This window comes from Mustela erminea, chromosome 4, assembly GCF_009829155.1.
Source record: "Mustela erminea isolate mMusErm1 chromosome 4, mMusErm1.Pri, whole genome shotgun sequence".
NCBI lineage: Eukaryota > Metazoa > Chordata > Mammalia > Carnivora > Mustelidae > Mustela > Mustela erminea.
In genome coordinates this window covers 54,125,257-54,151,885 of record NC_045617.1, presented here as the reverse complement: position 1 = coordinate 54,151,885, position 26,629 = coordinate 54,125,257, and the positions used below count along the sequence as shown (strand labels likewise).

General features: G+C 43.3%; 1 protein-coding gene across 1 annotated transcript in view; it reads left to right on the top strand.

Moving 5' to 3' along the window:
• Positions 1-26,629, top strand: part of UST (uronyl 2-sulfotransferase) — a 293,697-nt gene that overhangs the window by 243,500 nt on the left and 23,568 nt on the right. Inside the window, exons 6-7 of the mRNA XM_032339286.1 lie at positions 1,299-1,396; positions 3,397-3,554. Coding sequence (XP_032195177.1) covers positions 1,299-1,396; positions 3,397-3,554 — 256 coding nt within the window. The remainder of the gene's footprint in view (positions 1-1,298; positions 1,397-3,396; positions 3,555-26,629) is intronic.

Genomic DNA, 26,629 nt, shown 5'->3' with positions numbered 1-26,629 from the left:
TTGTAATTGTGTAATTTATTTAATTGGTATATAAACCAAAGAACTATGAGAGGGAAAGGAACAGTTGTTTAAAAAAAAAAAAAATAACACATTTTTCTGATTTCCAACTTGAACTAAAAGAATTTTTAATAACAACCTACCCCGATCATATCAGACACAGGGTATCAGCTGACTCATACCCTTCATCAACCATGTGACCATGATCTTGAGTTATGTCCTCTCTTGACCTGCCTTGCCAGTATTGTCTCCGGAAAAAAACATCCCATAGCTGCTTGGTTTATTTGTAAATTGGGTTATCATTACCCCTTAGAAAGACTTAAGAGCCAAGCGTGCCTTTTCTAAGGATCCAATACAACCCACCTCATAAAAGTTCCTGTTTAGGGGTGCCTGGGTGGCTCAGTGGGTTAAAGTCTCTGCCTTCGGCTCAGGTCACGATCCCAGGGTGCTGGGATCAAGCCCCACATTGGGCTCTCTGCTCAGCAGGGAGCCTGCTTCCTCCTCTCTCTCTGCCTGCCTCTCTGCCTACTTGTGATCTCTCTGTCCAATAAATAAATAAAATCTTTAAAAGAAAAAAAAAAGTTCCTGTTTAGTGGTTCTGTTCACCTGCCAAGCCCTTGTAAGCTCTTGTAATGTTAACAGAGACACGATCTTCAACCTCACAGAGGAGAAATAGAAAATCCAGCAATCTCAAGTGTTGCCTTTGAAAGTGAGAGAGTTGTATAGAACAGAGATCCCATCACTCTCTAACCTAATAGGACATTAGAAATGATTTTACATCTCCAAAATTGACAAAATCCTTAATGTGAGTGCTGTAGGTACTTACTATTATTATTTGTTGGATGTATGGATACACAGGGAAACATATTTCTACAGGGTTGGCTGTACAGTGATCTCTGATTAAGTCAGAATGAATTAAGAATTAAGCCACGTGGCATTCACTCAACAAATATTTTTTAAGTGCCGACTGTCTCCCAGTGGGCTGGTGACTTCTGGGATACAGTGGGTAGTGGGTACCCTGGGGAGAAGTGCTGTCAAGATGCTTGTCATCTAGCTAAAGGCTTCGGGCCCCTGGGAAATGCACAAATGCAATATACTCAATAGAGCAAGCACTCCTGGAAATGCTCAGCCCACGTGTACACCTGGCCAGTAGAACAGGAGGCAAAAAGGCAAAAGGAAAGTTTTCCCACCAGATCTGTGAATTCTCCTAAGGCTTGCCCATTAATCAAAGTATCCATCTCACTTACCCTGTATGGCACTTGACCAAGCCCAACCTCTCACGGCTGTGTTTTCTCTCCTAGGATATCAATGAGTGCATTCTTGAGAACTATCCTGAGTGTTCCAACCCCAGATTATTTTACATCATTCCATATTTTTGTGGACAGCATCCCAGATGCAGGTAAAGACTTAACATACCACAGACTCAGGGCATGCTAGGGTGGGGAACGAAGGCAGGAAAGCCACCAGCTGGCACCATGTTGGAGTCTCTTGCACGCCTAGTGTCTTGGCCTTCTGGAATTCAGTTCACATTTACTGTTAATCTTTAAAGATTGCATTTGAGACTCTGAATGTCCTCTAAATGATGAAATTAACAGATCAAGGTCTGACAGAGGCCTTAGGACCACCCCATAAAGATGTGTAATGAAATCTTAGCTGTCACTGCTCAGCCCATGAGATAGTAAAGACCAGGGGTGAGCACCCAGCCTGCCCCTCCGCAGTGTCTTCACTCCATCACCAACTGCCTTTGCCCACGTGCCCTGTCTAAGTGGATCTGATACATGGGGTGCTCACTGCCAAAAGTCAGTATTGTTTCTCTCAGAAGACATACTTAATAGGAAAAGGACTTTCTGGTGATTGCCCCTCAGACTTACTTGGATGCAAGACGTTCTGTAGAATATGACTGACTCAGATAGTAAGGCCCTCAAAATGTGGTCTTCCCACCTCCTACACCAGCATCCCGTGGGCCCTTGCCAGGCTCCCCTACCTCACCTTGGTCTCTGAGGTGAGGCACAGATGACTCTGGAGAGTCTGGTCGAGCTACAGTTTAAATCCATTGTACCAGACAAACAGGTAGCCTGAGAAGAAATGGCAGTAATGCACAATGAACGTTATCTTCATGTGGGGGAAAATAAACCCTCTGCCGGAAGTGACATTTTGCCCCTGAAAGGAACATTGATGAGAAGGTCAGTGTGTTCCTGAAAAGACCAAGAGAAGAAACCATTTCTGAAGGGCAGCTCACCCCTTGTCCTTTCTGCTCAGACTCTGATCACTGCTTAATTACCATGGGCGTTGTTGTTATTGTTGCTTTGCTTAGTTTACTGTAACACTGGACTTGGTTTACTGCCCGGATTCTGGAACTCAAAGTGTTGGTTTTCTGCTTTCTCATGAACTTCCTGAGTTCAGGAGGCCTCCCTGCTCCAACCCTCACCCCTGTATAAATGCCTCCTGGTTCACGGTCAGTGCTTCAGACACTGGGAAGAGCTGGGACCAGATGACTCACTTTCTGTCACAGTGAAGATACTTATTCTGAGAAACATGATTCTAGCTCCCTCAAGTATTTTCTTAAATTATAGATTTCCTAATCTTAGTACACAAGATGCCATATCGTGGTACACACATGATGATTTTCAAAACTCTTTCAAAACAGCCCCTTGTTCCACCTTGACCATTACTCGAGCTGGGTGGGTAGATGCTGTTACTACAGTTTTTCAGCAGAGAACCCTGGCTTGCCCCAAATTCCCCTGGATGCTGGTTGCCGGGTAGTCCCGGAGCCCAGCTCCTGTGACTCCTGTCCTTTCCCACTCACATAAATGCTGTCAGTTCGGAGCTCTGCCTTGCAAATGAGATTAGGCTGTTTTCCTTCAGTAATTAAAAAAAAAAAAAAAAAATTTTTTTTTTTTGGTCTTTAAACTCTTTAAAAAATAAAAAGATTAAAAAAAAATAAATAAAAAGAATATGATGATGAGCAGACATGACCTGAAACCTATTTTGATTTCGATAGAAATAGCACATCAGTAAGTTTCATGATTTCAAAACCTCTCACTTAAGTGGTGTGCTTCTTCTATTAAAAAGCCATTCTAATCACCCCTTGGTTAGCGTTTATAGGACCCAACTGCCTATGTCTGTATCCTCTTTCTAACAAATACTTTGGCCGGGCCCCCTGGGGCCCTGGGCGAGGCAGTGCTGACGGGTGAGCGTGGCAGAGGTTAGAAGGTGGGCGAGGCTAGTGGGAGAGGGAAGGCCCTGGAGGTGGCCCCATCAGGACTGGTCCTCGAAGGAAAAGGGATTTGGACTCAGCCACACGGCGGTGGTGGGTAAAAGAGGCACATCTTCAGCCTGTTGTTGCTATATTTTGAAACAGAATCTCTAATTGAAAAATCATTTTTTATATCCATCAAGGGAGCCTGGCGAGTGGGCCCTTCAAAGAGCAAAACTGAACGTGAATGAAAACTTCCTGCTTGTGGGAATTCTCGAAGAGCTGGAAGACGTGCTGCTTTTACTGGAAAGATTTTTACCTCATTACTTCAAGGGTGTGCTCAGTATCTACAAAGACCCAGGTAACGGACTCCCTTTGTAGCAGGCTCTTTGGCGTTTTGAGGGTTACTCCCCTTGAACGGGACTTGGGCCAATAAAGGAGTGAAATCTTCTCTTTGGGAAGAGAGGTTGCCCTTGCCTTGCAAAGGAAGGGTAGACTCATGAGCGATAGATGCCAAAACCTGGAGCTTCACATCCCAGCCTAAACTTGCCCTGTGTGAGAGGCTTGATGGTTCCACTTCTCCCTTTGGAAAGTGCAACTGGTGACATCTGTGTTGATCTTGTCTTGAGCGTGGGGCCGGAATGCACATGAATGGACGTGTGCGTGCTGGAGTCCACTGATGGAACCGGGAATGTGAAGGAACCACCACTTAACTACCGTTTCTGGGCCCTACTTCCACTTGACCCAAGGCTCCGGCATATAAAATTCTGGCAATTAGATAGAGGGGCAAATTGAAAACGCAATTATGATTTCGCCTAACAAATGGAGTGGTTTCCAAATAGAAGCAAGAAAAGGAATGCATAGGATCCCTAAATATAATTACTTTCAGAAATCCATCATTTCTTTTTCTCATTGTTGCTTTATCCTGAAAGGCAAACGGCATTATTTCTTACCTCTTCTCCTTAATCTACCACAGCCTACGCAAGGCTTGCCTGCTTATTCTCTGGTCTGTTTGCAGTTCTGTCTTGTCCTCAACTGGGAGGCAGCCCTGTGCTTTGTAGACCTGAGGAACCGTGGAAATGTCCCCCGAATGCTGCCTCCCGGTCCTCCGGGCTGGGACCTCACGCCACACTTGTGTCATGGGCACGTACCGATGTCCCTGTGAACTGAGCTTGGCCCGGAGCAGCTCTGGATCCTGTTACATAAGGCGGCCAGGCCCCCACCAGGGGTTTGCAAGAGAAACATGGCTGGTGGGCGGGTGCTGCCCCAGTCTCACAGCTCTCTCATTCAGAGATAAATTCTGACATGCCTGCAAGCATTGACCGTGAACCTTCACATGTGCCCTGCAGGTGTATCTCCTCAACAGGAAAGGGGGTGTGAATCACTAAAAGCGGAATAAACCCTAGTCACTTTTTTACACCAGGCCTTCCTGTGCCCCCTCAACAATGGGCAATTTAAAGGATTTCTGTGACCCATTTTTAGCTCCGGAAGATAACATAAACTTGAGTCTCAAGTGCAAGGTGGAGGTCTTCCTCGAACTTCGACATTTTTGAAGAAAAGGTTGAGATCATTCATCGTTATTTCCACTGTTTGGCTTTATCTTGTTGTAGAGCATACATGTGTTCACGTGTGTGTGTGCATGTGTGTGTGATAGGCAGTATGAGAAAAAAGTGAGCCAAGTCCTGGAGACACATAGTTGTCAAAAAAATGAACGTCCTCTTGTCCCCACATTCGGGAAGTATTTTGGTGAGTTGATAATCACACCCATCATCTGTCCTCAGACCAGGAACTGCTGTCACTCGTGGGGTCACAGCCTAGCCTGTGGAAAGTCGGCCTCTGGGGCGTGAGCCCGAGAACTTAGATGGGGGTAGTTTTATCTTTGTTTTCCTTAAATACAAATAAATCAGAAATCAAAACCTTAGCCCGAGGAACTCACTTACCTGCTGTTGTCATTTTGACTTCTCAGCTGTTTTCTCCATTTAGATATGTGACTCTCAGAAATGGGGTCCCAGGGTCTATAAGCATGTTAACTAAAGTAGAACGTATTTCTAAAAACTGAGTTACTATTAGCTCTTTTGATGTTAGCTGCCATCTTTCCACCTATAATTTAAAGATTTTTGTCCTTCTGAGGCATAAGGGTCTGTTAAGTCCTCTGAGCCTTGCTGCCTTGGAGAACGAGGGTAAGGGTTGTCTTGCTCTCCTGTGCGGGGGGGTGAAAGGTTTCCACACGGCCAGACTGGACACATGGCCAGATCACACAGTCCAGTGGTATCCGTGGTTCAAATAGTGAAATATGCCTACACTGCCCACCGCACCCTCCCTCCACGTACACTCACCCCCCTCGGCTGCCCCTTACCACCACCCCCACCCGACAGTGAAGTCACAAAGGGGGTCATTCACGGGCACGGAGGGAGTCTCCAGAACTCTAGGCCAGAGTTCTTTGTGGTCTCCTGGGCATCTTCTGGAGAGACTGTTCTGCTGTGATATTGACAGCCGAGCAGTCCCACAGTTGCTCTGTCTCAAGGAACGTCAGTCTAAATTCTCGAAGCCAAAGCCACTGTCCTCTTTTCACATGGCTAGCACGTTGGGGTCAGCCAGCTAAAAGGAAGAGTGGCAGCAAGTCCCTTGAGAGATTTCATACCAGAGCCACCCCGTCAGCCAGTTTAGTCGAAATTCTCAGATTATGGCCCACTAAAATCATGGCTGTGGCCCTTGATTGAAGAATTTTGTCACTGAATAGCTTAAGAGAACAGAGGGAAGAAAAACTGAAAATCTTAGACACAAAAGGATCTAGTGATTCTGAAATCACTGTAGATTAACCAACCATAGAGCTGGATTGAAATGCAGACCCTTGGGATGCCTGGGTGGCTCAGTTGGTTAAGCAAGCAGCCTTCGGCTCAGGTCATGCATGATCCCAGCGTCCTGGGATTGAGTCCCACATCGGGCTCCTTGCTCGGCAGGGAGCTTGCTTCTCCCTCTGCCTGTGCCTGCCATTCTGTCTGCCTGTGCTCGCTCTCTCTCCCTCTCTCTCTCTGACAAATAAGTAAATAAAATCTTTAAAAAAAAAAAAAAAAGAAAGAAAGAAAGAAATGCCGACCCTTCCCCGGACCATTTTTTGGTGCTTGTCCCGTTACTTGAAAAAATGTAAATGTGCCGATTTTTAGTAATCCCCCATCCAGCAATACAAAACGTGTTTAGACCCGTCTCATTACTGAAGAGAACACACGAGCTGCAGTGACTGTTTGGGGAACTAGTAAAAATAGTCATGTCTGGTAGTCAGATGGGTTGTCGCTTATTCTGGATTGTTACGATATTCCGTAATTCCTTCCAGACGGTCCCACTTGTTTCAATAACCCACTGTATAAGGAAGTCAATGACTTCCCTACATAATAATTTGACTCTTTGCCCCACCTTCTTCGTTGCCATTGCTGACAAGTAGATTTGTCCCATACCAAGAATATTTGAGAAGCTTCATTGTTAGGAATTTTTAAAATATATTTTTATTAATATTTGCATGCTATGGAGACTCATTTAGCATATCTCAGAAGAAATTTGTACTAGCAAGTACTCAAGAGGATAATAAAAAAAATGAGTTTTAGCCTGTGACTAACCCAGGAGAACATGCTCAGATGGTTCTCACCAGCCCAGGGGTAGTTGCTGATGTGGAGGCAAGTACCCTGGAGAGAGCACCCAGTAAACACCACCCAGCCTTCTTTTGTGTTTGAATTAGGGAGAACCAAGCCCCAGACTGGTGTACCTGGTAAGAGCAGCCGATTTTGCTTGTTCAGCCTACACAGTCTGATCTGTTGATTAATTAATCTTGATTATATTTCTCATTACTTACCTTTTAAAATGAGAAACTGGAACTGGCCCAGAGAAGTGGAGAGGCTGATCCAGAGTCACCCACCAAAATGTGGAAAGTAAGGGACTGAACTCACCTGTTCCTGAACCATGAGTATTGTGTTCATGAATGCCTTTCCTCCTTCGGAGCTCTTAAAAACTGACACGTGAGCCACCAGCATTTTTCTTAGTCATAATTTCTGTAGGAACTAAAATCACAGTGGTGTTAGAAACCAAAATAAATAAGCGAATTCATTAAAGACAGAACATGTGGGTATCTGTGATAGGAACTGTCCTTAAATGAATGTCCCTTGCCTTGGCAAATTACCGAGCTGATATGGTTCAATAGCGCCACCTAGCAGCCAGATGCTGGAACTGTATGATCTAACGTTAACCCCCATTACCTTTCTCCTGCTTGGATGGAGACTTCAAAGCTTATGTGTCCAGTTCTTTCCCCTTGTATTTTAAATACTTTCCATTACTAGCATTACATTAGTATTCATTTTCAACTTTTTTTTTCCATTACAGATGTAAACACTGGCACCACAATAGGGAATTGACTAGACTTTTGTGGGCTGCCTTGAGATTCTCGCCACTAACAATTACAAAGGAAAAATGTGTAATACCAAATAAATGACTTACATACTAAATCTGCAGAGTTCATTCATAAACTGGATGCCTATTTTTTTAAGTTCTTATTTAAATATTTTTATAACAAATGATAGAGTACAAATGTAAGTATCATTTTCTTACTAAGCATGAACGCTATTTAGACCTCTCAGTAGGAGTACAGTAATATACTCTGAGTCCATATGCATTGCAGTATTTAAATCTGAGGACATTTACATAGAAAATAATAGCAAATGTGTAGAAAATTTAATATGGTATGCTACAGGAAAAATTCAAGTATTCATTCATCTCCCAATAAAAGTACCAGATTGAGTTAAAATAAATGCTAAGTGAGTAATGCTTGGCCTATGTATCATAAAGAACAGCAATTCTTTTAGGAAAGAACACTGAGTTGAGAGTTAAAGGAGCCTCTTTCTGCCATGGTCTGCCCTTGTTACTCAGGGTAAATGCATATTTGGTGGCTGATCTCTACAGACTGCATTATTATGATACTAAAGCATCAAACAGAATATTTTAAGGCTTCATGTTCTACCTTTTTTGGTTAGCACAATCATAGGGTACTTCCCCCCCTAAAAAACAGCAGTCCTTGCACAGCCTCCATTGCCTTGATAATTTCCCAGTTTACTTATGGTAGCGGTCGCCACCTAGAGGGCATGACAGCATCCTACATGGAGGGTTGCTGGTTCAGAATCCTGTCTTGCCTATAGCTAGCAATATTGAAGTGACCAACTCAAACTCTCTGTCACGGTGTTCATCCCTTTCTGTCCGTACCATATGCATTTCTGTCGAGAAGACGGGATATAATGATTAGAGCACAGAATCTGGAGTAGACAGCCTGGGTGCCAGGTATAATCCTAAGCCTCGGTCTCCCCATCTGCATAAAAAGCGTAAACAATACAATCTACTTCTCAGGGTTGTCAAGAGACACAGCTGATCAAATCCGTATAAAGCCCTAAGCCTAGAGCTTCACATATGATAAGAGTTCAATAATTAGCTATTAGCTTGGCAAGCACATCACATGAGAAAAATGGAGCCTGTGTCTGTGAGAAACAGGACATCAGGCTGTCTTTGTAATTTCTACACTTTAAAAGGGAAAGAGAGAATATTGGATGAGCCTTGACTAATTTTGACAGTTACAGCTGACCTATAAAATGGGTTGTCTTTAGGAAATAGATTTTCTGACTTAGGAGGAGGGGACCAATTATATTCTGGCTAATACCCTATTCCTGGAACAATTAGAGGGAATAAATGTATTGGAAATATTACTACAGTGACACCTTCAGAAGCTGAAAACACACATCACCCAAGTCATTGAGGACTTTTTTTTTAAATTATCCATTTTTATGCCTGAACTCCTGCCTGAATTATCATGGAATTCAGATTTCAACTTTAAATGAAAGCATCTGTTGAGATATGATTGGGGGCAATTCCCATTAACTTTTGCTGAATGTTGAATTTTTCAGACATTTTTTCATATATCATGAAAATATATCATCATATGTGATATATGATGATATTTAGTAGATATAGGATGAGTGTCTAGAGATTTAATAGACTTTATTCTAACTAAGTCTAAGATTCAGTTCTTGAAAAACCTTTAGTTCCTTTCCTAGATGGAAAATTCACTTCGGAATGCTCTTTATAAACTTTGTCCAGGAGGTGGCAGTGTCTCCACTTTCTCTAAGACTTGCCTGTAGTTTCCTGATAGTTTGCCTCTGCAGACAGGAGTTTACATAATGCCTGAACAGAGATGTATAATTATGCCCAATTTGGGGACTAGAAACAGGATCCCAAATATCAAAAGGATTCAAAGTACAATTGACTTAAGTAGTCCAAACTACATTATAGAAGAGCCATTGAGGTGGGGGTAGGAGGGAGTGTTAACAATCAAATACGTTTATGTGGGTTAAAATATATATATATATATATATATATACTGTAAACTCTGGTTTTGTAAAAATAATCCATCATTCTGCAGTGTCTGGATTAAACAGATGCTGTCTTTCATCCTTAATTCCCACTGTTATTTCCCACTTCCTGTTGCTTTTGTGCTACAGCAAAATTCAAAAACATTCTGGAACCTCATAGAGATTCAAGTTATGGCTAGGAGGAATTCGGACTATCCATTTACAGAGACCAATGAAGTTGTTTAAAGAACTCAACTGTCGTTTATAAAAATAGGACTCCACTTGCTATTGGTTCATCCGCCGTCGGTATTCTCCATGAAGATTTGTTTGTTCACCAGCCATGTCCTGGGTTCAGATACTAATCATGTTAGCACTAGATTGTGTGTGTGTGTGTGTGTGTGTGTGTGTGTGCATTTGAGTTCAGATAGCTAGACTCCTTATTATAGCTCAGTCATCTCAGAGTGAATAGCCTTGGGTCAGAAAAGCAGTAACTGTTCCTAAAGAATCCTAAGTTGCATAGCAATTTATAGTTTCTAAAGCATTTCCATAAGACAGCTCGTGGATTCTTCACGAATCCTCTGAAGTTGAGGAAGAAAAGTCTTTGTCTCATTTTCGAAATCAAGGAAGCTGAGATTCAGGGAAATTGAGCCACCACCCTACAGTGACCTAAATCCTAAGTGACCACAGACATTCGACCTTCTGTCCCTGGAACCACCACTGACACCAGAAACCTGTGACTTCCTGAAGATTTCTCGTATTTAATCACTAGCTCAGAAGTTAGCGGGTATTAGGTATTGCAGTTGAAGGTAAGAGCTTAAGAAGTATGTATACATCTGACCCATTTCAACTATAATTGCTCATTTTATTGGAAATAATGACCTTGAATTCTGTAATTTTTTTAAAGATTTTATTTATTATTTGACAGAGGGAGAGAAAGATCACAAGTAGGCAGAGAGGCAGCCAGAGAGAGGGAGAAGCAGGCTCCCTGCTGAGCCTGAGATCATGACCTGAGTGGAAGGCAGAGGCTTAACCCACTGAGCCACCCAGGCACCCGAATTCCGTATTTTTAAATGTGTTTTTCACTTGCTAATTAATTTGCTCGTGCCTGGGTACCATCCCTCCTCTACGAGAAAGCATCTTCAATTTTATTATTTTAGAATAACAGGGAAATAGGACTTAAGTCACCTGGATTATCTAGTAATAACTTTCCAAAAATATTTCTCTCCTGTGAAAAGTAGCATTTAAATAGCAGTTATAAACTGAAAATACCAGAAGACTTCAACAAACATATTCAGCAAATGTTGGAGTGTCTGCAGTACACCAGTCACGGGGGAGGGTGCTGTAAAGATGAAGAAAGCCTGAGAGCCATCACAGGCTGGGGAGCAGTTCCTAGTAAAGATATTTGTGCCAGGCCTGGAAGGGTACACAGGTTTTCATCAGACAGACATGGAGGGAGGTGTCCTAGGCAGGAAAGTGAAATGAGTGTAGGCACCGAGGGGTGAAGGCCCAGAAGCACCTGGAATGTGGGAGACACAGGGGCGGTCTAGCCCGCGTTGGCCTTTGCCTGCTGACCCTGCCTCTTGGAGCTGGGGGCCTCTCCATTCCTTATAGCTCAGTCACCCTGCTGCTGCTGAGACAGTACTGCCCAAGGCAGGAAGAGTATCAGCAGCCTCCACGCTCCGTGTGGTACAACCTGGAACTGAGTCACTCACCAATCTCAGAACCCGTGGCCAAGCCACAGTTGCCAGAGGGCCATGTGTCAACCTCCCGCTCCCACCCCCAGTTTCCCTGCCCTCTGCCAAAACCTGACCACCACCCAAGAATCCCTCACTTCTTAGCAGTGCATTAGGAGACTGCCAGGTCCCCAGGTTCCTAGCACTAGGGTTCTTCCTCACTGTCTCCCCACCCCCCAACCTAAGACGCAGCCTAGGGGGACAGCCATTGACTGCATGCCTGGTCCTGTCCCAGGGTCTCCCACCACACATCTGCAGACACCAACCACTGCCCTGCCTGATCTCCCAGATTCAGCCCTTTGCCCACTGGCACGGGCTCCTTGTCTGTTCCCAGTTATTCCCTGACTAGGTGTGAGTTGGCTGTGGCCCTAGCACCACCTCTTGTCTTCATAGCCTCCCTGACTGGAAGCCCCTGGGATCATCCTTCCAGAACCATCTCCCTCAGCCCCTGACTCCCACACCACACACCCTGAGAATTCGATCTTCTCTGAGTCCCAGCCTCATTATCTGGAGAACCCCAGATGCCCCCCCACCGCACAGTGTGGTCAGGCATGGAGGGTGTGAGGTTTTCTCTCTCATGATTCATTTCCCCAAACAAAAAGATGGCTAACAATATCTGCATCTGGGGTGAAGGTACCGGCATTCTTCTGTGTTTAGAGGTGAACAACTTCTACTTCAGAATTTAATCACTTCTACTTCGAGCAGTTTTCAGTTGAGCTGACAGGAATATGCTTTACATTGAGTTAGAGCATTACTAAGGCGGGTGGAAGGATTAGTCACTACACATGTCAATTTTTTTGACTTTTCTGATAACTCCACAAAGCTGAACTGCTTCTACAGCTGAGCAAAGAAGATTAAAGAAAGACCTGGCCCCCCTGGGGTTCATAATTGATTTTCATAAAAGACCCTGGGATCTAACTGATCTTCCATGCCCAGACTACCAAACCCCCTGCCCAAACCACGGATTCATGTGGTGATGTGCAGAAGGCCCAGACAGAGAACTTCAGAACAGTCTTTGTACCCTTGGCACATGGCCTAGCTTCTCTGACATTCTTTGCTTATAAAATGTACCCCCAGCTGGGGTGAAGTACAATCCTTACCACTTTGCATGACTCAACATTTTACAGTGCACGTTTCTATTTTTGTTCAGCTAAGACTTTGTCAGAGAAAAATACCATCTCCCAGTCTGTATTCTTTTTAACACTTCACACATTTTTATCAATATAGAGTGCTCTAGCTTTTCACAACTTGCAAATGGTGTTGAACTGTGGAAGAATACAGCGAAAAACTCCAAACATACCTGTTTGGGTATATTTGGTTATATTAAGCACATTTATTTTATTGTCCACAAATGCAGGGAGAAATCCAGCATAATTCCCCACTGATGAAAATAAGAAAGTTTTGCTTGTCAAGTGGAAGTTTCAGATACTCTGGAAAGTCTTAGCTCCCGGTTTTCATCATGCGCTCCTAGGGACTTCTGCTATATTGTCACCGCCAGACACTGGCGGAGCTGTTTTTCAAAACATGTGTTCCTAGAATTTTACTTCCTTGTTTTTCAGCTATATTTATTAAAGGGATATCTGTATAGAATTTAAAAATCCAATAGTACAAAATAGACGTGCAATGAAAAGCAGCAGCTTCCTATTCCAACCCTCCTCATTCCAGAAGCAAATGCTCTGAGTATTAGCCGTTTCTTCTGATCATCACCACACTACTTACAACTAGTGTGCACAGGCTGCTATTCCTTGATTGATTTCTTCGAGACATTATGTAGTTTTCTTATTCCACCACCCTTACCTCTACTTCCTCCTCTCTCTCCCATCCTCCTAATACGGTTATATCCGCATTTTAGATTTGTAGTCTCGTTTACATTGCTGTGTCTATATACATTTTATCAGCTGTTGATCCAAGTCATACACCATGGTTATATCTCATTTCCTGTTCAATTTATTGTTTTTCCTGGAGTTAATTATTGCCTTAGTTTTTTATTTGTTTAGATTTATATATACCTATCAAATTTTTCATATATGCTGTTACAGCAGTTGTATCAATACTATTTGTGATATTTTCAATATTATTATCAGGTAAGAACATTAGTTCCATTTGCCACTCATACCCTTCCCCCGCCCAGGGGCCCTGCCCTTCTTCCCACCCAGTCTGGGCTGATTACTCAGAAGCTCCTTGGAACTTCCCTTTAACACATTTCTGTTTTGGATTCCTGGTCTCCCGAATCCCAAAGATCTGAAGATTAATGACTGAATCATTCATTTTACTTCAGATATTCCCAAGTTCTTCCTGATAATAGGTGTTTCCTTGAATGTCTAAAGAGCTTAATATTTTATCTCACTTGATTGCCAGTTTGGCTAGATATGGATTTCTTCATACATGAATTCTATTTTTCACTTCTTTTTTTTTAATGTTATGTTAGTCACCATACAATACATCATTAGTTTTTGATGTAGTGTTCCATGATTCATTGTGTGCATATAACACCCAGTGCTCCATGCAATACATGTCCTCCTTAATACCCATTACCAGGCTAACCCATCCCCCCACCTCCTCCCCACTAAAACCCTCAATTTGTTTGCCAAAGCCCATAGTCTCTCATGGTTTGTCTCCTCCTCTGATTCCTCCCCACTTTATTTTTCCCTTCCTTTTCCTAATGTCCTCCATGCTATTCCTTATGTTCCACGTATAAGTGAAACTATGTAATTGTCTTTCTCTGCTTGACTCATTTCACTTAGCATAATCTTCTCCAGTTCCATCAATGTCAGTGCAAATGGTGGATATTCATTCTTTCTGATGGCTGAGTAATATTCCATTGTATATATGGACCACATCTTTTTTATCCATTCACCTGTTTTCACTTCTTTCTCTGTGACTTTCTCAGACTTTTTCTCTCTCTCATCTCTGGGACCTTACCTGTATTCCTCTTATGAAATGTTACAACAACGTGCCTCAGTTTGCTGAGTACTCAAGCTTTATACACACACACACACACATACATTTATATATCCGTGTTTATGTGTGTATAGTTTCTTTTTTCAATTTTTTGTAAAGTGTTTTATTAGGTTGAGGTGTAGAATGTTGTGGTTCAACAATTTTTTACATTATCTGGAGCTCATCATGACAAGTACAGTCCTTAATCCCCATCATCTATTTAACCCACCCCCCCTGGCCCCCTCCCCCCTCCCCTCTGGTAACCATCAGTTTGTTCTCTATAATTAAGAGTCTGTTTCTTGATTTTCTTTCTCTTTTACTTCTTTTAGTCATTTGTTTTTTTTCTTAAATTCCACATATGGAGTGAAATTACATGGTGTTTGTCTTTCTCTGCCTTAGTTCGCTAGCATAATACTCTCTAGTTTTATCCATGTCATTGCAAATAGCAAGGTTTCATTCTCTCTCTTTTTTAAGGGTTTCATTTGTTTACTTGAGAGATAGAGAGAGCATGCACACATGAGGGACAGAGAGAGAAGGAGAAATAGAATCTCAAGCAGACTCCACGCTGAGTGCATAGCCAGATGTGGAGTTTGAACTCATGACCCTGAGATCATGACTTGAGCTGAAACCAAGAGTCAGACACTTAACTAATTGAGCCACCCAGATGCCCCAAGATTTCATTCTTTTTTATGACTGAATAATAATAATTCATATGTATACATATACATATGTATGTATATACCATATCTCCTTTACCCATTCATCAGTCGATGTGCACTTGAGCTGCTTTCATAATTTGGCTATTATAAATAATGATGCAATAAACATAGGGGTGTAAGTATACCTTTGAATTAGTGTTTTTGTATTCTTTGGGCAAATATCAAGTAGTGTGATTGCTGGATCATAGGATGGTTCTATTTTTAACATTCTGAGGAACCTGCATACTGTCTTCCGCAGTGGTTGCACCAATTTGCATTCCCACCAACAATGCATGAGAGGGTTCCTTTTTCTCCACATCATCACCAACACCTTTTGTTTCTTGTATCACTGATTTTAGCCATTCTGACAGGTATGAAGTGGATCTCATTGTAGTTATGACTTGTATTTTCCTGATGCTGAGTGATGTTGAGCATCTTTTCATGTCTATTGGCCATTTGTATGTCTTCTTTGGAGAAATGTCTGTTCAGGTCTTCTGCCCTTTTTTAATTGGATTATTTGTTTTGGGGGTGTTGAGATGTATAAGTTCTTTGTTTTGGGGACTCACACTTTATCAGATATGTCATTTGTAAATATCTTCTCCCATTCTGTAGGCGGCCTTTTATTTCCCTTGCCTCTGGAGACATATCTAGAACAAAGTTGCCACAGCCAATAAATGATTATTTTCAAGCTTAAAACTCATGTCTTTCATTATCTGTGAATTTTTCCTGTTGTTTTTTTTCTTATATGATTTTATTGCTACCATTTCCTTTGTTTCATTTATGGAATGCTCTTGGTCAGATAGTTGAGTCCCCAGGTTCATTTTTTCTATATGCTTTATTATTTTTCCCTCTCTGAATTTTCATCTCTTCTATTTTTTCCCTCTGGAAGAGTTCCTCAGTATGTATTCCATTCATTCTACTGAATTTTCTCTTTTCCAAGACCTCTTCTTTAATCTTCTTTCTTCTTATATAATATCTTGTTCTTATGTATTGAATGCAAAGTCATGTTAAATCTCTGAAAATTATAGAGGTTTTTTGTTTGTTTGTTTGTTTGTTTAATGTTTTCACCTATTCTCTGCATTGTCTCTATTTGCTCCTTACTGTTTTGGTTGGTTGGGCCTCTCTTTTCTGATCTGAAGCCTTTCTTCTTGTAATCTTTGTCAGAATTCATATTCGAGGGTAAAGCACTAAAGAGCACCTTGAAAGTGTTGCATAATGAGGGAAGCTTATCAATGAATGGGCTTTGCTTGGGCTGATCAAATAGTCATGGAAGTTTGCTGGGAAAACATTTGTTAGTAATTGTTGGTCTTTTTTCTCTGGAGTTTGTTCAGTTTCCCCACAGAAGAATTCTCCAAACATCTGTATGGGGGATGGGGGTGCGGTGGGGTAAGAGAGGTAAATATCTGGTGGCTGACGTGGGAACAGGAGCAGAAGGTCAACATCCAATGCAATGTCCAAACAACTTGATTGTTCTTATATTAGCCCACACCTCTCCCTTTTCTCCTCTGGGTTAGCAAATGAGTCTGGATCCTCTGCCCAAACTCTTTGGAGACGAATCCCAAGATTCCCTGAGCAGCGGGGAATTCCCCCTAGAGAATAAGTGACAATCACTGCAAGATACCTGACTATAGATCTGAAGCCCCACTGCTTCATACCCAGACTGCCCACCTCATGTCTAGCTTCCACATTTGGGACCCCTGGTGACACCACACTGCCTGTCAGGGACAAGAGCAGGGAAAGCTCATGTTCCTGATGTGTGTCTCCACTGTGACACTTCAGACGTGCTTCCCACGCTCTGCCATGTCAAGTTTCCTCTTCCATCTACTTTCATCTTCCAGCAAGTGATTGAGGTCTGTTTTCCACTGACCTCCTTCTCCAAAGCTCTTGTGATCTTTCATTCTTTTATAAAAGTATTACCTTCTACTGCCATTTTCAATTTTCAAAGGAGAGGAGTTGAAAGGCTGTAATTAGCTTACTGTCATTGCTGAGACTGTTCTAACCTCCTGAACTTTAAGATCCTGTTACCGGTTTGGTGCTTACAGCCCTTCATGAGGTACCTCACACCCATTTCTTTCTCATGCTATCTGCATAGCCACCATGGGAGCTGGACCATTGCGCTGCCTTTAGCATCTGTATCTGGGATTATAGTTATGGTGGGATTTCTAAAGCAAAACAAACAAAAGCAAACCCTTTGGTAAATATTAATTAAATTCTGTTGGGTTTTTATTGAACAATGTTGCTATGATGAAGCTTCAAACTACTGTTTTTTAAAAATTCCCTGGAAGACAAATCAAGGCCATATTGGAGATCTCCTTGATGAGAGAAAAAGTAAATTCTAAAAACTAATTTAAAAAAAAAAAAGTCTCCTCATCAGGGGCAGAACGCACGACCACCCAAAGATCGAGTTCCATGGAACTTGGCGGAAACAGGTGTCTCCATTTCGTGGGCTGTCATGTGTCACTGTTGGCGTGGGGGTGGGGAGGCAATGTCTCCCATGGCTTATGCAAGGAGGGCGGCAAAGGCATCGGAGCGGGAGAGGGGAGGCCCTCAGTTGGTGAACGCTGTCAGTCAGCTAACGGCCCAAAGAAAAGCAACCTTTCTCGGCAGCAGCTGCTTTGGTAGCGGTAGCCGCAGCTCATATAACAAATGTTTCATGACGAAGGCAAACAAAAGCCAGCTCTGAAATTCCAGCCACGCCATGTCCGAGCCAGTTCAAAATTGTATAACCACTCCGTTTGAGTTTTTCCCCCTCTCTAAATGCATTCCATATGAGCCGTGGTGTGGGACTGCTGGTTCGCCTGCATTCACTCAGAAGGCTGTTTTGAAAGCCCAGACTGAAAGGAAAGTCAGTCAGTGGGAAAATAAACTCAAAGAAAACACTGAGGCTCAGGTGTGGGAGGTGTGTTTGTTTTCCCCAGCCAGGCATGCCCCCCGGAAGGGGGCTGGTGGCTGGGAATTTGTTAACTGCCCTCCTCAGAGGTCTGGGAGCTGAACCAGGCTCCAGGGGAGCCCCTAGCTCTGCAGTGGCCTTGGCCGTGGCCAACCACTGTTTCACGGAGTGTGGTCTGAGGACCAGGGCCAGTCCTCAAGCTGCTTGCTCCCAGCTTCTGATGAGATAAGGGCAGGTACTGAGAAAAGCCTTTAGAAACTCAGATGGTCCTGTGGCATGGCTGTGATCACTTATCTAAAAACTCACTCTTAGTTCTTTCCTAAAAGCATCGATCCAAAAGTGATTCTGGGGGGATACACCAGAGATTGTTGGAGAAACACTGCTGCTGATTCTCCTACCGGCTTGCGCTGCTAGTTGGAAGGCCATCCAGTCAACAAGACCCCACTTAGGGCTTAGAGGCTTATGAGGTGCCATGATTCTTCCACAGGGTTTTGCCTTCTTGGCTTCAAAGCTTTGACTGCTGCCCCCTGGCAATCGCCCAACACCCAAACTCTGAGACGTGTGGTCATGTTGAAAACCTGCCTTCCTAAAGCTTGTGCCTCTTTGACCTTAAAACCTTTAAAAGTGGCAATACACCTTAGGATAGCACTTTTACAGTCAGCAGAGTACCTTGGATTTATCTTGGCTTGCCTTTCCCTCTCAACTCTATCAGGTAGTGTTCTGGGTTGAATTCGGCCCCCAACAAGATAACGCCGAAGTCCTACCCCGGAATCTGTGGAGGCGGCTTTATTTGGAAATGGGGTCTTTGCACATCTCATCACATGGTCCTACTGGATTACGGAGGACCCTAAATTCAATGGTGTTCTTATGGGGAAAGAGAGATCCAGACCCTGGGAAGAAGGCCATGTGAGGATGGAGGCAGGGACAGCAACTCAGCTGCCACAGCCGGGGACCACCAAAGATTGTCAGCAGGGATGGTTGGAGACTAGAAAGAGCAGGAAAGAGACTTCTCCGGAGTCCTCAGAGGGAGAATGGCCTTGCGACCCTTTGATTTCGGATTTATATTCTCCTGAATGGTGAGAGAATACATTTATGTTGTCGTAAGCCATCCAGTTCATGGTAATATTATGGCAGTCCTAGGAAACTAGGTACAAATCCTCCTCATCCCCATTTCCAGGTGAAGGTCTGGAGACTCGGTGATAACAAGCTCTTCCCGTGTCCAAGGCAGCTAACAGGTGGCAGAGCCTGGATTTGAACAAACGTGAGCACTGTCCTCCACACCAGATTGTCTCTCTTGGTTGGATGAAGAAACTGGAGAATAAAGAAATATCTAACATTTGGGGACAAGATGAATAAGTGACTTTGCAACACTACAGTGAAATACCACGAGGCTGTTGGAATTTTATTTGGAGGAATCGTTAATGAAAAGTAGAAAAACAATGAAAAATCAGACACAATATTATATTTATATGATACAATATTTATATGTGTTCATAGTACACACACACACACACACACACACGCAATACCTTTAGAACAAACTGGAAGGAGAAAGACACCAACAGCCTAGCAGTTCTTAATTGTACTTACGGATTCTGGATAGCTTTTATTTTCTCATTTAGACTTTTGCACATGGTCTACGTTTCCGGTAATAAACACGGATTCGGCAGGGACACAGTGTAGTACCGCCTGGCCATATCCGGGCACAATGCCATGTGCTCTCTGTGCTTACTGCTGTCGTCAGAGGGACAAGCTAGGGATTAAAGCTAGAGGAGAAGGGACATGCAGACAGTCAAAGGACTGTATGTGAGGTCTCATGGTTGGCAAGAGGCAGAGCCTGGCTCCCCGTACCTTGTGCGCTTCCCACCACACTTCGTGGCCTCTGCTGTCCTGCTCTGAGAAAAAGAGAGTCATGGGAAGAAGGGACGGTTACGGAGTGATGAAGCAAGAAGCAGCAGTCACCGCGGCTCCTTTGGACAGGGCTCACACAACCTCAGTCCTCTGCATGAAACAGAGGTGTCATCCTTTCTACCACTAGCTCTGCGTGGGCTGCTTGGAGACAGAGACCAGGACGGCTCCCTTCCGAATGCCCTATGACGTGGGCTGTAGAACACTTCAAAATGCTTTTCTTTTTCTTTTTTTTAAAAGTTTATTTATTTAAGTCATCTCTACACCCAACATAGGACTCAAACTCATGACCCTGTGATGAAGAGTCATATGCTCTTCCAACTGAGCCAACCAGGTGCCCTTAGAACACTTTTCATCACCTGTCTGCCTGGTTCTCTTTCTCCTCTCCTTCCCTCCTTTCGGATCTCTCCCACCTGGCCGAGTTCGGGGAAGATCGTGTATAAAGCCCAGTTACTCACGGAGTGTTTCTGGGACGAACACCTGGAAGTACCTACCCGGGTGACCAGGTGTCTGCCCCCTCCAATCCCCAAATCCCGAAGGCCACTGAGAGCATGAGAAAAACTTTGACCCCTTCTCTTTTTCATGTAGACTTCCACCTTTCCAACTCAAGTAACTCAATCCTTAGCTATAACATATTTAAGTTGCTTTTTAAAGAGATTGTTGAACCCTACTTTTGTTCCATTCATATATCACACGGTTTCGTCATGGAATTTTAATTCTCATCTGCGCAATTCTTTGTTTCCATTGTTTTGAACTCACGCATACTTGTATTTTTCCTGAAAAGTTATCTCCAGATACTAGCAGATAAGCATTATGAAGGTAAAATTTTCTTTTTTATGTAGCTCAGTACATGAAAGTCCTTGGGTTCCGGCTGTTGTCTGGCATGCATCCCCTTTAGGAGGGCACACCATTCCTCTAGTAGCTAATGAACTCAGTTTCTTAAGGCTTCCTTAAGGGGTCAGAAACATCCTAGTGAAGACTCCCAAGACCTCTTATCAGCTTCTGTTTTCATGATCTGTGTTCCCTATCTCAGCTGTCTTACTAAGGCTTCAATAGAGACATTTTTTGGTCCATGAATGAATGATGCATGATGCTTCTCCTCAACCTCAGATAGTCTGATATTCCCCTAAGAGCCTGGGTGGCTATCAGTTGTACAAAAGTAGCCAAACACAAGGAAAGTCCATCATTTCCAGGAAGGGAATTTCCTGACAGGGAGAGGCAACTGGGCCACTTACTTAGCAAACACTGATATCACAGCATGTGAGCCCATCATAGATGTTAGCCCAGTTCACAGCCATGGGACTTGTCTCTGTGGCTGAGTGTCTCCCTCCGTCGCGGCCTCCTGCTAACCATTGTTGGCCTCTATGCTTCCCTCCAGGGGGGCTCCCCTCCAGCTTGTTCAGTTGTATGCAAAGGAAATGTCCTCTTAGACCTTCAGCCCAATGAGTTAGATCTCAATTATTTTGTGGGAGAGCAAAGGGAGAGGCACAGAGATAAGGGCATAAATCTGGATAATTTGGTTTACAAACTCGAACTGGCATTCTGAGATTCATAGTCAAGGGATGTTCCTGCCTTTTGTCTCCTAGTCCACGTTCCTTCCTCTTCTGGGGAATGTCTCCGCTCTTCCCAGGGAGTTCCCACTGTGTTAACCTTCAGTTTAGTCTTGAGCACTCTTTCCACGATGTTAGAAAGATTACTGACAATGGTCTCTGATCATTGTGAGATGCACATGCCATTGTTTGGATGCCTGTTCATTCCCCCTTGCCCCAAAACTAGAGACCCAAGTCCCTTTCTCGGTCCTGCTTTGCCCATGACTAAAATGAACCATTCTTATTGTGAGTAAATGAAGTCTCTCATCTGCATGCTCCAGTCCATCTTTCTAGTTAGGTTTCTCCCACTTTGTGCCTGTATCCAGACTTGCAGTATTCCTATATGCCCTTCCTACACACTAAGCTACCTTCCCCATGCTAATAGCAATTGACATCTGAGCCATCCTCTCCCCAGAACAGGCTGTCGTGTGGCCCACTCTTTCAGAGAGCTGACAGATAATTTTAGAAGTATGAAGGTATTCATAACTGGCAGTGACACAATTTATCCTACCCAGAGAAATTTCTAATAATAATGATTAACAGTAACATCTAGAATAGCACTTTATACATTGTGAGTATCCACTAAAATTTGGTTGATTTAGTATTATAGGCATTTTGTAAGCATTTTTTTATGGACTCCTAATTTAATTCTCTGAACAACCCAATGACATAGGTACTTTTACTATTTCCATTTTACGGTGGAGTAAACTAAAGCTTAAAGAGGTATATATGACACATCACTATTTTATAAAGAAATTCCTTAGAAGAAGAATCGTTTCAGACACTTTTTATGGTATGTGTACTGAAAATTATTTTAAAGAACATTTTAGGATAAAATATACTGTTTTATGAATAATTTTGATGCACCAGAAATGTAAAGAGGTGATGTAAACTTCTCATGTGAACTTGCTCTTTGAGGCAGGTTATTATTTTGTACCTTTGACACTTCCTTCCACTTGCCACAACAAGGACGAAGGTGAAATCTTGGCTGCCTTGAGGTATGGTGATAGACTCTTTATCCCAGTAGCCTTGCCTTGGGTCATACAGCACCAGGATTTGGACCTAACCATAACCACAACATAAACTTGTGGTCTAATGGGGTCCTCCTGGACTAGCTCACTGTATCCTAAAACCCTCCCTTCCAGAAACTGATCTCTGGGAGAGCCTGTCCACGGACAACATGTTCATCCACCTGGACTCTGAACCCCACCACAGCAGAGTTGGCCCCTTGGGTAGTGAGCCTTGACATAGACAGGCCTGCTCTGATGGAGACTGACCAAGAGGACTGGCTCTCAGTCTGAAGAACTGACTAAGGGTAGACTGAGGGAGGCCATCTTCTTTAAAGCCAGAATCAGAGCTGATGCTCCAAGTGGTGACGAAGCCTTATGTTTGTTCAGGGTGATTTTTGGCTCAGCCAGACTTTTAGATTTCCACATTATAGCATAGGATATTGTTTGCCTAAGTATAATAGGGCATGTGAGTTGGTTCCTGGCATCCGCCATGGAAGATTAGCTTACTTTCACCAACCCAGAATCAGCCCCCATGGCTATCAAGAAAGACCACACAACTCCCAGAGTGTCTATAAGTAGATACCAAACCACATGTGTTATTAGTCTTGATCTTAGACCATATGATTATTGACTTTGCTTTGGTTGAAAGTGGGCCCCATCATATTGTTAAAATAGAGTTTCACAGGCTTTAAGTGACTAGAGTACGTCACTCTTAAAATGTTTTTCTAAAAGAAAATGTTAAATCCCAAATACATTTTTGGCTGAATAGTTGGTTTTAATGGTCCAGAGTCAAAAACTGTAATTTAATTCCTCGTAAAACTTAAATCAATTTCACGAGGGTTCTGCTAGCAGTTCCCTCTGCTCAGCCCGCGATTTCTACGAGTTCCTAACCCTTAAGGAAATATTAGCATACTCTTCTAAAATGCCAGTGTTTTTTCCATTTAAAAACAAAACAAAACAAAACAAAAAACAACTCTATTGTCAGTATCTGGCTTCTGTTGACATACAGTAGCTTATTTGTGACCTCAATTATGGTATTGTGGTTATAGTTTCCCCTTCTTTCTCTCTTTTTCCTTGGTATCAGCGAGGAAACAGTGTTTAAATAATGATTTGTATTGGTAGTTTCCTACGTTTTCACATTTTGCTTGCCGAAGGTGATGAGAGTGGGTGGCAGTGTTATTTAGACTTCTCCCTGCATAGGTGGAACTCAGTATTAAGTATGACCGGTGCCATCAATGTCTCATCCAGCCATGGGATTTATTGGTGCAATGGCGTCTGCCACATGCCTGTGGCTCCAGCTTAATACCACCAGAGACAAGAATGCTGGGCCTCGCTGAAAGGCGGTAAGGCATCTGGAGAGCTCCGAAGAAAGATCCAAGTCATTTTCAAGTTTGCTTCATAATGTCCTCAATAGTCTAACATTTTGGGCACAAATAGCCAAAACGTCTTCCAGTAACACGTGCTTTGAATATCAGATTAATGTGGGGCAGGAAACACTTGTGAAACGGAGTCCACCCAAATGAAAGAGGCCAACATGCCCGCATCAAAGGCTTAGTGTTTTGTTTTGTTTTTTACAAAACGGAAAAAAAGACGTTCCCCTGTGCTGAGCACGCATTGTTGAAATCATCACTCTCACCAACGGTGTGTCAGATTCTGTAAGCTGATAAGCCCCATTCTTTATTAGGGATGGAAGTAATCTGGTACTGTTTTCTGATTCAGAGGGAGTTCAGAGTTCTGAGGCTGAATCCCAGGGTAGAGTCTTTAGGTAAAGTATGGATGTATGGACAGGCTTTTCTGGCTGTTAAGGGGTTGTCCTTTGCTCTTTGGGGCTCAGAAACCCCTGTATTTGAAATCCTTCTTTTTTAACGAAACTCATTTCTTTGGAGGGGTGCCCCTGTACTCCTTAGGTTTCCATAAGTTTCTCTTCATTTCCTAACAACGTTCACCATTTACTGAAGACACAGTACTGCAGAGAAATAGGGCAAAGAGATTTATTTTGTCCACACACTCAATTCAGTGTAGCAAACATTTTGAGTACCCGCTGTGTGCCCAGCCCTGGAGGGTGCAGGAAGCATCCACCAGGAAGTGGTTCTTGGTGTGTGTGACAGTCCCCAGGGGCCCTGTTGGACACACTAACTGTCTGGACAGCGTGAGAGGAGGGGCCTGCATGGGAAGCCCCAGATGATTCCAGTGCACTGGCATCCCCTCAGAAACTAGTTGATTCCTGGTTCTCTTTCTTAAAAAATTACCTTCGTGGGATTTCAGTTCCTAATTTATTTAAAAGAAAGTAGGTGACTTTATAGCTTCACCGTTTTGCCAGTCACTCAAGTTTGAAAGTCTGAAGTCCTTTCAGTTATCACTAAGAAGAACCACCCCCCAGCAAATCTGCTTGGGAGCATTATGGAAATCGTCCCAGCTCACCAGAGAGCACAGAGGCCAGACTGCTAGGTGCCAGGCATGTGTCTCTCAATTACCATTGTTTCCTGCAGGCCACAGTCAAGAAATATGCAACAAAGAATTGGAAAGAGAGCTTCCTCTTAAATCCATAGAGAGCTCTAATGTAACTTAGAATGCACGTTGGCCTGGAGCATGGTTGTAATGGTTGTAATGGTTGTAATGACAACCCAATTTATGTGGCCTGGAGGTTTACTTGGTGGACAAAATCCACAATGAGCAGCAGTGGCCCTCTCCTGGAAGCTAACAAGAGTAGGCCTGGGCACTTCTTTGATTGGGATTGTCCAGGCCACACACAGCTGGTGTTCTAGGTTGACCCCTCAGCCAGTCTGCTGGCCAGGGCTCAAGCCACCGTGCCGTTTAACAGGCTGAGGGGTTAGCTGAGACTCTAGGGGCCTGGTTTACTCCACCTTGTCGTTGACTGTCTTGTAGGAGTCAAATGCTCTTTCACAGATACTCCTGCTATTAGCAAGGTTTTCTTCTCTTTTCCTGAGATGAGAAACTGTCTCAGTCCACAGGTTACAGTCATGGGCTTTAGAGCCAATAGACTTGGTTCTGAAACCAACTCCAATTCATAGCAGCTGTTTGACCCTAAGCAAGTTCCTTAACCTCTCTGAACTTCCATTTCCTCATCTGAAAAAGGATGAGAACAACACAGAGCTGTTTGGAGGATTCATGGAGAGTATGTCGTCATGCGTACGTGGACAGTTTCCAAGGCACTTTTCTGTCATTTCATTTGAGTCCTCATTTTCAGTGACCCGAATGGCAGGATTTGCAGCCCAGGCTCATGCTAGTCTGGTCTTTGAGTTTCAAAGGAAACACCGAAACAACTGTTTCAAAGTCTTTTTGTCCTAGTGCCGAGTTCCAGTATTCCAGGGCAGGATTCAAAGTGGTGTGTGGCATGTGGCCTTGGCCTTGGCTGGCTTCTGCTTTCCTTGTAGGGAAACTGCCCATTTAGTGCCTCCTGATCTGGGCAGGCTGACTTCTTGGAAGTCTCTCTGTTTGGAGGGAAGGAGGATTTCTTTTCCCTCTGGGTTATTTTGAAAATCACCTTGGAAGTCAAGAGTTAGAGTTGTTTTCTAATGCAAATGCTGAGGTCACATGAAGTTGACTGACCACATCCCGTGGCACATTCCCACTCTGCTCTCCTAGTTTATTTTTAATAGAAACCAAGAGTAAAAATACATACACACCCCATCTCAGATGCAAATTGAAGCCAGGCGTTGTTTCCACATATCTGTGAAGTGGAGTGACTAAGCTAATGGAAAAAAAAAATTGGTGCTAATACTTAGTCATAGTATTAGTATTACTAGTACTACCAGTAATTGCTAATGCCTCATGAACATCAAGTCTTTTCAAGAAGAGTCAGAGTATGGAGGCGCCCAGGTGGGCTCCGTGGTTGAGCATCTGATTCTGGATTTCAGCTCAGGTCATGATCTTGGGGTCCTGGGATTGAGCCCCATAAGGGGCTCCACACTCAGGGTGGAGTCCGCTTGAGATTCTCTCTCTCCCTCGCCCTCTGTCCCACGCCCCTGCTCTCTAAATAAATAAATAAATAAAATCTTAAAAAAAAAAAAGAGTTAGAGTATGTACAGAACAGTGCTGTGATCGTAGCACATGTCTCTTTCATGTGCTAGAACTCTAATTTTTAACACAAAGGCTCATTAGTGAAAGTCATGGAAAAACATTTTCATAGTCATTTAATGGAGCATTTCAAAATGTAAAAATCCGCTTGGCTTTCTGAAATCAGATCTTTTGTGCTGTCTACCCCCAGGCCATTTTTGTGGAACGTGCCCTAATTGAGCTCAGGATTTTTCATCAATAGTTCCAGCCCTGG